At 44.2% G+C, this 14,219-nt stretch overlaps 1 protein-coding gene across 1 annotated transcript in view; it reads right to left on the bottom strand.

Moving 5' to 3' along the window:
- The window catches only part of LOC110476077 (deubiquitinase DESI2), a 50,033-nt gene extending 41,182 nt beyond the window's left edge, over window positions 1-8,851 (bottom strand). The window contains exon 1 of the mRNA XM_021540749.3: window positions 8,227-8,851. Within this exon, the coding sequence (XP_021396424.1) occupies window positions 8,227-8,265 (39 nt within the window). The 5' untranslated portion in view covers window positions 8,266-8,851. The remainder of the gene's footprint in view (window positions 1-8,226) is intronic.
- Window positions 8,852-14,219: the final 5,368 nt, after the last annotated feature.

Genomic DNA, 14,219 nt, shown 5'->3' with positions numbered 1-14,219 from the left:
GTGATTTGCTAAGAGAGCACCCAAGCCCTGCCTGAAAATACCCACAACCTAGGCCTCTTCTTATGGAACTAGAGCAAATAGCCAAGTTCTTGCCCCAAGTGCTGCACAAAAGTAGAGATTAATGACAGAGGTAATGATTTATCAGATTAATCCCATGGTTAACCTCTTGCTTTCTCTCTTTCTGCTCCCAGACAGAGCAAGAGACAGAGATGAGCCAATAACAGACGTCTAGGAGAGTACTGTGTACCTAGGGTACATGAATTACATGGCAAAGCCTGTAATTCACTCTGGAAGGCTACACTGGGCTCCTCATACACTCTAAACCCCAAGGCAGCAATCAGCATCTAGGAAGCTTATTTTCTTGCATCAGAATCCAGTATAAATCACTCACTAGAAGATATTGAAGAGAACAGCAAAGAGGTTGATAGTGCCTTGTGGATTTAAGTATGACCAGATGAAAAGCAAAGTAGCAGATTTGAAGGTTCAGCAAAGCATGTAATCAACTGAGCTTACACTGTGCCAGGTCCTCCCTTTCCCAGAAATGTGGATCTATCAGGAGCCACATGGCAATCAACTCGTATGTTGACACACAAATTGAAGGCACTAAACAGGCTGATATGCTTTCAGTATTTCTAGCATCAGACACTTGCTTCTGTAGATCAGCATTCCTACCTATTAGAGATCATTTATTTCTCCCAGATTTTCTACTTCCCTTATCATTGCTTTCCCAGACAGCTTAAGATTAATTTTTTTTAAAATTAAGTTACCAATTAAAACAATTTGCCAATCTTAGGATGCAGTCTCATATTTTCCTCTGAGATGAGAAGTCTCACAGACTCACATGCTGATAGATAAAGCTCTGAAGTGAGAAGAGTGCTTTCTCTGCTCTGGATCTTTCATACTCAAAAACACCCAGTGTTTGCCAAGAACAGTAGCAATTTTTTTTTTTCTTTCCTAAAGTTTGAGTCCACTTGTTAGAGAAAGAACCATTAGACTTGAGAACTTTGGGTTTTTTTCTTCCCCAGCAGAAATATAGATTTTTTTTTTTTAGTATTGATTGGTTTCTGTCTCCCTCCCCAGATCCAGGTACGTCATCTTGGCATAATAACAGGAACAAGAGGGACTGAAACAAACAGAGAACTAGAATAAGGGCAGCTCAGGTCACTAACATAGCTTTCTGCCCTAGGACACCTATTTAAATTCAGTTCACTGCACTAATGCACAACCATATACCTGCCAATCACCACACTTGGAAATGGATCTGACAGCTGTTCCAACTTAGTAGCACACTACTGCTCAGCTCTCCCCTACAGAAGCTCCCACTGCATGTATGACTTTGTCCCTGTGGGCTGCCTGAGTAGGAAGCTGGATGACCAGCTGAGCCATGACACCAGAGCAGCTCAACCTATACACTAGGGATGAGGCACAAGAGCCAGAAGGGTTGCTTTCCTACTGCTAGCATAAATTTATCTGTTAGGAGTATGACAGTCTCCAGTACTGTCAACACATCAGCTTTCATCAATAGTAAGGAGGGTTTATTCGGTTTAGGGGTTTATTTGTTTGTTTTAAGGAATAGCCAAGTAAAATTAGGAACCTTGACAACCTAGTGAGCCAGAAGCTAAATCTTGCTGACAGAAGTGTCATGTTCTAAAAGGAGTCTGCCTTTCTGTAAGGGGAAAGCCCAAAAAGCATCAGAGAAAAATCACTGGAAACCAACTTCCATATGGTTTCAAGAGGAAATGATCATTTCTCTCAGAGCTGCTCAGAGCCAGGCCAAGGGATTGTAATTTTGCCTGTAGACAGCTTTCAGTAGCAGCAAAAGTAAGTGTGGATCTTCTGTATCTCTGGGTTAGAGCTGACCTTACTTTAAACCCCTGAGCTTATACCTGAAATCCTGCACAGGAGTCTCCTGACTCCACAAGAGTTCAGACTGCCTTGAAATGAGTGCTTTAGAGACACCAAGTCAGACTGTCACCTGCAGGAACCAACTCAAGAGCATTGCTGTGGGAACTGTAGGCTAATGACAGGCTCTGCGAGGCTTTTGCTCCAGAAGCAAGCTCCAGAAGAGTTCACACATTTTTTAACACTGTTTTTAGCTTTCCTAGGTTCTCCTCAGGTTTCTTACATTTTCTAGTATAAAGGAGAGCATGTTGTGGAGCAGTTTTCCTAAGGCGAGCAGGACAAGCAGAAGTGAAAAATCTCATGTTGCCCTGGATGAGTCAGTTCAAGTCAGACCACTGAGCAACAGAGCACTGGTTCAGTGAGCTTGCTGATGGGATAAATGGCAGGGCTGGAGAGAGCAATGCCCTGTGTGCAGTCAAGAGACAGCTCTTTAGACATCTCATGCATAAGCATACAGTAGCCAGTGACAGGGTTGCAGTGCTGGAGATCTGCAGTAACACAGACAGGTAGCCAGCTTGTCACCTTGACAACATCCAAACAGACTGTTCCCCCGATGGATAGCACATCTCCAGGCTGTTGCTAAGACAACAAAAATTCACTTATTATACATAAATGGACACACTTCATTGCTGGGATTATTAACTTGGGCCATGCCACTTCCTCTTTTTCTTCTCAATTGATTTAAATCAGATGACATGTTTGGATTTCTTCTTGAAGGAAAGGACTCAGATGCAGCTCAGTGTAATAGTTTTCTTAATCTTTTCTTCCTCCAATTGATTTCCTTTCTCCAACGACACAAGAGGGGTGGGATGTCTAGTTGCATTTTGTCATCTTCTCACAGGCTTGAAGCAGCCACTGACTACAACACAGTACTCGGCATCACCAAACTGCTTTTCTTGTCCCTCTGCTCCTGCATTCAGGCAGGGCAAGGGAGCAATCCCACTTTACTACCCTGCCTGATGTCAGCCTGTTGTCACTCAAATGAAATGGATGCAGTCTAGGAGGAAAAGAGAAGCAGAAACAAAGCCTAGCTTTCCTCATCCACACAGACTGCCAGACCGCTCAGCCTCATTTATTTGAAACCTCTAAATGTACTGCCATCAAATTTACTGTAACACCTTTGAAACCTTTTTTTTTCCAAGTCAAGAGCATTTGCACTGGGAATTTTTGTATTCAAGAAAATTTAAGCAGTCTGGACACACCTCTCATATCTTGGGCTTAGGACTCCGCTGTTACCCAGTGAGAGCAGCTTTTTCCTTCTCTCTTCCCTCTTTCTTAGCAGAGGTCTATTTAGGCTCTCTAACCTTTAACCAAGAGTCTTCCCTTGTTGGGCCCATAACAGAAAGTATCATAGTATGACACGAGAGTGATTATGAACCCTGAATCCATTATGCAGCATATGCATAGTTGAATTATCTAAACACAGTGCTACCAAACAAAGAAGCAAACCCAACCAAACAAAACACCAGCACAGAAGGCCAACTCAAAGCTCCAGGAAGATGCATAAAACAAGCACCTGAGGGCTGCCTGATCCCTCACACTACTACCTTTGAGTAACACTATGTCTGACTACTCCTAGGAAAAAAAAAGCACTTAGCTTTTTTTAGTGGGACACACTATAGCACCGTGGGAAACCTATTTCCAGGCCCCTGTTAGCTCACCATTCTGCTTTGTTATCCAGTACCCTGTTCTTGGTATGGTTTGAAGACAGAAGAATGTATGAGAATCTGGATAAAGGAAGAGTCAGCAATCGAGTAGAATGCTAAACACAAAATCTTTGAGCTTACCTCCACAACAAACCTGTGAAAAAGATGAAAACACCCCAGATTATCTCCTAGCCAGTTTTTATTCATGGAAGAGGGAATACTTACGAGATTTGTGACTGGTCACAGAACAAATAAGAATAGGGTACACCAGCCATGCCCTTCCAAGAACATGGCAAACTTTTGAGTGAACAGTGTGTTTTGGAGAACTGAAATGATTCAGATTTGACAAACAATTTTGGCCAGAAATGACTCGCAAATATTTGAAGGAAAATCATATATATATATATATATATGTATGTATGTAAATATATTAAGAGTAAGAGTTGCCAGAATTTAATTAAAATCTCCCAAAAGCAATATTTTGCTTTTTGCTATTTGTTAAATACAAAAAAAAAAAGAAAAAGGATAAAAATCCTAGTGACTGTCCAATACTTAATCTTTCAAGACCTCAAGTTCTACTATTGACTTAGAGCAACCATTCAGCTCATCACAGCAAGAAATTTCACAGCTATCAATTTACTTGACAAAAAATTCCCCTTTCTTGCCATGTAGCCTCCTGGAATACCAAATAGAGTCAGGTAATGCTGTGCTTCTCCACACACAGCAGCTCACAAACAACTAACAAGCAGCACAGAGATGGGGCCACCACTTGCACTAGGATTTTTCACTTTTCTGACTAAGCAAGCTAAAAGCATCTGAGACTTTCACCTACAGCAAGCACAAACATGTTCACATTTTTGAGTAACTAGACTTATTCTTTCCTCCAGAGAGATAATAACATGCTCCATGATCTAGTCAATGCTTTACAACAATCACTTCACAGAATGAAGTGCTTTGTGTGCAATCATGTTGCTGTTTCTATACTAGACTCAAAGGCTCCTTAAGTACTGAAGACAGAAGGAAAAAGCATCTCCCTTCCTTCAGGCCATCTACAGTGACCTGAACATTATTTCTGTCTCCAGAGGGAATGACAAGTATTGTCAGCAGAATCAATGGAATTACTGTGGGACAAGGCTGAGTAAGAGAGCCCCCCTCTCATCCAAACAGAAGCTACATCACTGCTCCCCTGGTTCCCTGCTCACCAGGGCTTTTCATTGTCTTCTATAGCACATCTCAGGGGCTCATTTTCCCCAGGAGAAGGAGTAAACAAAAATGCCAGTAGATTAAAACAGTTTTGTATGTTATCAGCTGCAAAGACAGGGGGAATTTAGGACAACTTCAGCTGTAATAAAAGAGGGACAATAGTGATAGGAATATCTTTTCCTCTAATATGATAGCATGAATGTGCTATGCAATAAGCTGAAAATATGAGAGCCCCCAAACCTAAATCTCTGCCAAGCAAATTCTTTTTAGTGGAATATGTTTAGCTTGTTAAAGATTTAAAACCAGGAAATAATTGCAGTTACTCTTATGCCTGATTGGAGTAGGCAACATTTATTAACGTACAATGACTAAATAAACTATTCCAATATAAGTCACAAAAACTTCAAGTGAGGTGGGAACAGGATAATATCCTGACTGAAAAAAGTCAACCCTGTGCCTATGGTCCAAGTAAGATCTGTTCCACAATAAACAACTTATTGAGGCAGACTGGAGGGAAGGGAGCTGCAAGCTATGAAGGGGAATTTGATTTGTCCCTCTGAAGGCAAAGTCGTAATTTACTAATCTGAGCAAACTTTGTCACAGATTTTACAGACCTAATTATTTCTTGCAGGTCTCCAACCAGCAGATGGCTTAGATTAAGTTCATGCAAGAGCTCAATTCAGACTGGTAAAGAGATTCAGCAGTGATCAAACCCATGATCCATGTTGTTATTCTATGTTCACACTTGCACATTAAATCAGAGTTCAGCATCCTGCATACCTAATCTTTAAATTGTCCTAATTGAGCAGCAAAGTCCACCTGCCCTGTCTGTTTTGCAAGTGTCCAGGTATGTACAAGCTCTTTGGCATGAGATGGGATATAACCACCCTGTGTGCGAAAAAAGGTTGATTTTAATGACAATATTCAGAACACTGGGAATACCCAGTGACTTTTGCTCCATTATTTTATGCTGAAGGAAACAAGCCTACAAATAGATCTATCTGCTTCAGCAATTTGTGCAAAACACCTCATTAAATAGCAGCACTTTTTTCCTAAAGAAGCCTGCTTCATATACAATGCGTAAAAGGATAAATGGCTATAATCTTTGAATACACAAGACCACACAGAGTGGGTATTTCATAGCTGCACAAAGCCCATAATTGAACTTCTGCCCTAGGGATAAGTTTTCCTGCAGTGTAAGTGCTTCCAGTTGCCATACAGGGGCCATATTCTTTGTCAGGAAAGCAGAACTTTACATCCAGTTAATTGTTGTTCCCAGCTGTCTTTTTGTTGTTGTTGTTGGGTTTTTTCCACTGAGGCTAGTTTCCCAACAGTCATTCAAGCAAATGTGCTCATTTCCCAGTTCCCCCGCAATTCCCCACCACTGTGTAACAAAGTGCAGATTTTGCATGGCTACATTCCAGGCTTCGTGGTGTTAAAATCATAGCAGCAATGGAAAAGCATGTAGCAGCAATAGTCATGAGGTAGGACTTGAGCTACAGGTGACTCAGTGGTAGTCAAACAGATGCTGTAAGAAAATAGATTGGTTTCTGTGTACAGACTGGTTAATCCATGGAATTAGTACTTACACATGAAGATTTCCGTGGTTTGCTAAGCAGCAAAAACTACTAAGTGTGAAGTAAATGGGTGACCTCAATTCTGTTCACTGTGTCTGGGTGCCCATCTCAGAACACAATGAACAAGAACAGCAAGCTCCTTCTGCCTTAATTACTTAAGGCTTCATCTTTGGTGTCAATCAATCAAACATAAAATGGTAAAGACCATGTCCATCCAGTATTTGGATTTCATCAGCTCAGTGGTGAAACATTCACTGGTTTGGGATGGATCAACAAGGGCTGAGAGGAAAGCTTAGGCCATAGTCTGCTGCAGAACAAACTGAAAAAAGTGCAAGGAAGCCAGTGGATATTATAAAAGGACAACACAACTCCTTTATGTTCCTCAAAGGATTAATGATAAACTCTTGTATGTGCATTTGCAATGTGAGTCCCCTGTTAGCAGGCAGTAGCTACCACCTATTTGGGTTACCAAACATCTTGGTTGAAGAACTTCTTGGGGGAGTTCACAATTCAGGCTGCTAAGCAACCGACCAATAAACACTCAAGACCAAAGTCTTGGGAAGGATTTTACACCAAGTTGCTCAATTTGACCAATAATAGTTCTGGAAGAGGTAGTTGCAGTCCACTGTACTTGTGCTTTTTGGACTGCTCACCAATGCAGATACAGTCCTACCTAAATAACCTTTAGCACTCACTCTTCCCTCAGAAAACAACCCACCTGTTTTACTTCACAAAAGATCCCTTGAACCTTGTGATAAAAAGACATCTGACTTTTACAGCAACCCACTCCTAATCTCTTTGGTGTCTATTCTCTGGCTTTCCCCAACAGGGAAACCCACACTGTTCTGTGGGCTTCCTGGTAAAAGTTGTCACTGCCTGATGATAAAAAGCAAATGTATGCTCTAATCTTAAAGGTCTGGAGCTGGATATTTAGAGCTCAGTCAGCACCTGGGCCTTGTAAGGTCCTATTTTCCCCAGAAAGGTTTATTAAATTTGTGGAACATCTGAAAAGTACTTTTTTAAAATCATTAGTTGGTAATCAAAGAACAAAGGTGAAATCCATAATCATCAAAACAATCCTCATGTGAACATGATTCTGCTAAGATTCTGTCAGACCAGCAAGAAAATAGGCTGTGCCAAGCCACCTTCTCTTTGGGGATTTGTGCCAAGATTTGGACCTTCTGATTTGCTAGCACAGAAGACACCCACTCACAGTCCCCCTTGCAAGAAGAGGTCAAGGAACACCCCTTGCTACCCCTGTGATCATTCAGGAAATATTGCTGAGCAGCATGTGCCCATGGCCCTTTCTGTGCTGAAACTTCACCAGACAATTTCTTACTCTTGCTGTTGCAATTAACCTTCAGAGAACATTATTAACTACAATCTTATGCATATGAGGAACTGATCCAGATTATTAGAAATTATGTTCTTACATTGCAAATCTACAGCTGTTTCTCCTCCTTAGATGAAATCCTAATGGCCCCACAATCTGCTAATGCTGTGGTAATTCACTTAAAGGAAAATTATCTCTAACACATAGAGGTGATCACATTTTCTTCCTTAAGTGGGGCACTGGAAATTGAGAAGTCCATTCCTCACCCAGTGCTGCTCCTGAAAAATCCTGCAAAATATCTGGCACAATACCTGTAATCTGGCCAAATATGCTAAACACAAGGGAGAAAAAAAAAAAAAAAAAAGTCAGCATCATCTCTGACATCTCTGACATGAGAGGATGATAGGTTTGGATGAGGAGTTTGGGCCAGGGAAGAGAAGGAGGCAGAGAGAATCAGCCCCTCTGGGTATCTGTGCTTGGCTCCTCTTTGTACAGTGCCTGTCCTACAAGCATGAGCTCCCAACCCAGCCCCACTGCCTCCCAGTCAGTAGTATTTCATACTCACCATGTCATAAACATTCAGAATCACTGGTTCATTTGCCATTGTTGATTGCAGTAGAGGCTGGATTAAAACCTTTCAGTCCCTGCCAGATGTGTGTTGATGCCCCCAGGGTATGCTTTTTTACCCTGAGCCAGATAGAAGAAAATGCCTCATCCTACAGTCGCTGAAGGAAAAAGGAAAAGAAGGAATTCTCACGGTTGGGTGTGTAAAGTTGGTTGCAGGGAGGCAGGAAGGCCTGGGTTGGGTTTGCTGGTTGTATGGGGTATATTTTGGCCCTCCACACCGTGACAGATCCAAGGTTTCTTTTGAACTCTGTAGTGCACTTCGGGGTCTGTAGAATCATACACCAACTGTAACCAGGCACCGTCCAAGCTCTTAAATCCTGATCCACAGAAGACAGATTGTGAGCCCTAACACAAGCCCTCTTCTGGCACCGTGAGCAAGGTGGGTGGCAGTGCGTGCGGGGAGATCTCCCGGCAGAGCCGAGTGCCGCTACCGCAGCGGGCTGCCAGCAGTACGCAGGAGCCCGGGGCACCAAGGCGCGGAGCGGGGCCGGAGCTGACGCCGAGCTCCCTCCCTTCCTCCCACCCGGGATCTGCCCGCGGTGCTGGGGCCGGTCCGCCCGGAGCCGGGATCTGCCCGCGGTGCTGGGGCCGGTCCGCCCGGAGCCGGGATCTGTCCGCGGTGCTGGGCCGGTCCGCTGGGATCTGTCCGCGGTGCTGGGGCCGGTCCGCCCGGAGCCGGGATCTGCCCGCGGTGCTGGGGCCGGTCCGCCCGGAGCCGGGATCTGCCCGCGGTGCTGGGGCCGGTCCGCCCGGAGCCGGGATCTGCCCGCGGTGCTGGCGCCGGTCCGCCCGGAGCCGGGATCTGCCCGCGGTGCTGGCGCCGGTCCGCCCGGAGCCGGGATCTGCCCGCGGTGCTGGGGCCGGTCCGCCCGGAGCCGGGATCTGTCCGCGGCGCTGGGGCCGGTCCGCCCGGAGCCGGGATCTGCCCGCGGTGCTGGGGCCGGTCCCCCTTAGGCACTCGGTTGAGGTTTCTCCGCCGCTGGCAGGACATGGTGAAGAGGCTGTGCCAAAGGGATTCCAGCGCGGGGCTCGGCGGCGGGAGGAAGAGGAGGAGGGGGCTGGCTGCCCCCAGGGCAGAGAGGGGCTGCCGCAACCCCCATCCTGCCCACGACGTGCAGGCAGACCTGGCGTCGGCGCCGAAGTTAGAAGGCAGATCTTCGCGGGAGATGAGGCGGGATTAACCGGACTGGGGCTGGAGAAAGATGCCGAGCAGACGATGCTTCCAGGCAGGGTACGGGGCCAGGGCTGGACACTCCAGCTCTCTGTGCTGCTCTCCGTAGGGCCAGTCCTTATTTCGCGATCAGCTCGTCCCGAACCGGGCAGCTCCTCCTGACTGACAGCCGAGGGAACCTACCCCGTCCCCTGCCGGCTGGATGCATCGCTGCACGGCACACGGTGGGAGGGCGGGGAAGGGACCAAGCGACTGGGCAGGGCGAGTAGTTTCACTTCTGGCAGCAGCAGGGTCTGGAGTTTCTTCCTGGAGCTACTTTACACTCGTGTTAGGACCGTGAAGCTCTGCAATATCTTGCCAGCAAACACTCCCCTCCGACCTGGATGCGAGAATCAACTATAAAATGCACTGCAGTAAATTCATCTTCCTTTTGCTCCTCCTCTCTCTTTAAAGGGAGAGCAATCTGTGATGGTGCTGGGAAGGAGCACAGCTGGGAGAGAGACAAGGGAATTCCTACTCCCAGAGATTTGCAGTGGTGTGGAAATTGGCACTCTGACCTTAAACGCTCATACCTAACAGATTTCTGAAGCGGAAGGGGAAAAAAAAAAAAAAAAAAGCAGGGATGACCTCATCCGAATTGGAGGCGTTTCTCAGGCTGAGGCTCTCTGCCAGCTCACAGCCAACCAGATCTGAATGAAAATTGCAGAGAGCCTGTTACATCAGCAAAGCCCAGCATGCCTCAGCCCTGTGCTCAGCCACATGGGAACTATCCCGTCCGGAGAAGGGCTCACCTCCCTTTATCAGAGTGGAATGACAAGACCATGGAGCTGCAGCCTTGTAAAAGACTTGTTAAACAGTGTGCAGGACAATTTCTAGTGAAGCCAGGCAGAAGGAAAAGGAAGCGAGTCCATGTCCTGCATAGTTAAGTGCCAGCCCAAAGTCAGACAATTTTTTTCTCCAGACAATGCCAAAGGAGATCCATAAATACTTCGCTGTAGTATGCATTTTGAAAGTGCAAAGCCATAGCTCAGGTTTAGGCATGATGACATGAAACATGGCAGGGACCCCAGCACAGTAATTTCATCTGGACTAATCATTCCATGGGTGGATTAAACAACTTCACACATATGGTACAGGGACCTGCCCAGCACCCTGACTTCTCCCCAATCTCTAGCTCTCCAACCCACCAATTCAAACTGTGCCATTAACCATCCATATCAGCAGCCTGCATCTGAAGGAGCAGCTTGTGCAGGTGGGTAAAGGTGCTTCCTCCTCCTTACCATCCTTAGAGTCTAGATACTCCTCAGAGGACAGACTGAGCTCCCCCCATTTTAAAGGCTATGGAGCAATGGAGATCTTCCTCTGCAAAAGGCTACGCTGCATCATTCATGCCCTAACTTGTGAGACAAACCGCCTACTGAAACCCAGAGGCTCCTGCCAAACTGTCACAGATACCCTGAGACTGTCACTTTTGGATATGTGTCCTGCTCTAGAGATGGTGATGCTTTAAGGAGACTTGAAAGGAGAGGGAATAACTGATGTAACTGGAAAAGAAAAGCAGCACTACAAGGTCTTCCCACACTTACCCACATGCTTATTTGCCAAATTAACTCCAATGGCTGCTATGCTCAGAGTTCACTAAAATCAGAGACTTAAATCAGATATGCATTCCAGAGACAGATAACTAAATACTTAGGATCCAGGAAAGGTGACAGCTTCAATGTTTTGTCTTGTAAACACTTCAAAATTAATCACCTAGGGAAAAAAAATATGACCAGAATGCCACTTGTAAACTTTAGAGACAGAAGAAGGGGGAAATAAAACCAAAACATGCCTTTAAACTAATCATATTGCTTCAAGAGATCAAAACCAGTCTAAATGTGCATTTGTTATTTAAAGGACTTCTTCTGTAGGAGACAGTAAATGTCACTTGCACATTAAGACATGGATTCTCTCCCTCTAACTTGAAACAACTGTGAGAACTACATTACAAATGCCATTGCTTCAGGCTCCCTTTTCTGCCCCTTCACAGAAAGAAGTTTTTCCACATTGTGACTTCACCTCATCAGTGCTTCAATGATCCTTTGAAATTTCCTTTTTTTATGCCATTCTATTCTAGACAACTTATTCCAGCTCCTAATAGAAGGGATCAGTCTGAATTCAAAAACCTCATTAATATGAGGTATTTTACAGTCACAAACTCTTCACAAAGCTTGGTTTGCTTTGGGCTGTGTTGAAATGTTTCATCAACAGCTCAGGCTGATGCAAGTTGAGAAAGTGAACTGCTCTATTTCAGGAGCATGAGTACAATCCCACAGATAGCCTTGCTGCCTACAGGCACCAGAGCCCATCTCTTGTAAAAACATTACAATATAAATGAATTGCAAATACAGAGGAAAGGGAGATTCTTCTTACAACTCATCAAAGCAGCTAGAACTAGAGCTTTGGGTTGTGCTTTGAATTCTTCTTTTAAGCACTTAAGCTGGTTTTAGGAGAAAGCAGACATTTTTTTTTCCATACATACACCTAAAGCTACACAGCATCTTCATTCACATTTAAGCAGCCTATTGCAAGCCCAAACTTTCTCAGATTCTCCACATTCTTAGCACTTCCTTTAAAGGGATTCACATATTTGAGTTTATCTGGGATCATCCCCACTTACTATTATGGTATGCGTGCATCCTCAAGGACTGGTGTCTAGAGAAGACAATGTGGTCTTATGTCTGTTCTTTGACTAAGAAAGAGATGAAAAGGGTTAAAAGGAAATTAGTACTGCTACCCAGCATGGCCTACAAAAAAAAAGAATCAGGCACAACCTTAAGGAGTTACCTGGTACATTAAGCAAGGCAGACGGTAAGTAGCTGAGAATTTCAACCACCTCCTCCAGGTCTCAGTCACAAAAGTGGCATTGCTGGGCACTGTAAACAGTGCTGAGACATTCCACTAAGGCAAGAGCAAAATAACAGCAGTGCAACAGAAAAATAATGGCTACATTAGATGTGATGGTCTATCTGTGAGTTTGTCTACTTGTATTGCTATTCAGGAATTCTAGTTTAAATTAACACTTTTCCTTAATCTACCCTCATGCACTTTCAAAAGCAACCCAGCAGACAATGGGGCTTTCAAGCATGTTTCACAGCAGGACTGCCCAGTTTAAACTTCAAGACACTTAATGGTCTTCTCTCCACATCAGGCTCACCTTCCCTGGCTGTCCATTATATTTTTTGACAACTTGTCATTTTGAATTGTATAAAGTGCTTCTACGCATGTCAAGTTGTCATTATTATCCCATTCTGAGTACATTAACAAGATTATCCTCTTTAAAGAAAATATAAAATGGCCATTGAAAAACTAGAGACAGTATTTTTTCAGATCCTTGAGAATGGTGGAAAGCATGCAAGAATTAAATGGGAGTTGCAATTCCTGCCTTCCATCTACAGGAATAAATCATCACCTGGACAGGTGCTAGACCTTTTTAACCTTATTCTGGGAGTATGAGAGGAGGTATTTTGATTAAGGAGTTCGAAGGAGTTTAATCTCACTTGTAACTGAGGCACTTGCACATACCAAGGACATAACTGATCCTGGTTAGACCTGAGTATGGCCTATGGGAAAAAATGGGGAGAGAAAATCAGCACAGGATGCCAGCAATGTGCTTTTTTTGTATAAGGTAGCATGTGAAATAATTAACTTGTTATTGTACCACAAATTGGATTACTTCAATACTTTAAAAATTTCATCCAACACCGTGGGGATTCATAGCTCAAAGCTAGGTGTGTGTTAGTAGAAGGGGGAAAAAAAAGTTAATATTTTAATTTACTTCCTCATTGAGTAAATCCTGATTTTACATTTCATTTCCCTTTTCATTCACAACTTTTTAATATTAATATTTAACTCTTTGTCAGGAAGCAATGAAGGCTGACAGCTCCTAACATGACTGACAGGACAGGGTCTTTGTCCAGTCCAGGTCTCTGTCCTACAGGCCATGAGCAAGGTGTGCAGGGCAGGCCTGCAGATGGTCACCACATTCAGCCCCAAATCCAGATCATCAGGCAAGTTTATAAGAATAAGGCAGGTCTAAGGTCAAGTCAGGACATCAGCCCATGGGTCAGGCCCAGCAGAGCAGAGCTGGAGAGCAGGATCCTATCTGTGTCACAGGGGCAGGGACTTATGGCCCCAGGCTGGGCTGAAATGGTGCTCCTGGGCCGTGGAGAGGCCTCACAGGACTATCTCCTCTGTTTACATAAAGCAACACTGTCAAGTGAGACCCACACAAACTACACAGATCTTCAACCTGGAAAGCAGGACGAAAATGCCAAACATTCCTGTTCATTCTTATGCTAAGGATTAGGAAAGTAGTTGTTCTTATTTCTGCTATTAAAAATTAACAGCACAAACTATCAAAAGCAGCCAATAGGTGCAGTTAAAAGGGACACTACACAGTAATTTGTGCTGTATTTCTGGGAAGCAAAGCAGGCTTATTTTCAGAGGGTTTTTCCACAGCAACAACTTCATATTATTTATTTGCATTATGTTATAATAATGTTTAGAAGCTGTGGTGGGAGGCAGGCACCTATGCACTGGACACTATATGAATACAGAGGAGAAGAGTGCACTCAATGAAAAGAGCCAATTAAAGAGATGTGACTGACAAATGGCAAGAGAAAAGATACATCATTAACCCATGTCACAGAGGTATGTGGAAGTAAAGTGATCAGACTTCAGCCAAACAGCATAATCTGCTGTTTAGTCAGGACCAA

This window comes from Lonchura striata, chromosome 5, assembly GCF_050655825.1.
Source record: "Lonchura striata isolate lonStrDom1 chromosome 5, ASM5065582v1, whole genome shotgun sequence".
NCBI lineage: Eukaryota > Metazoa > Chordata > Aves > Passeriformes > Estrildidae > Lonchura > Lonchura striata.
This window is presented reverse-complemented; position numbering and strand designations above follow the sequence as displayed.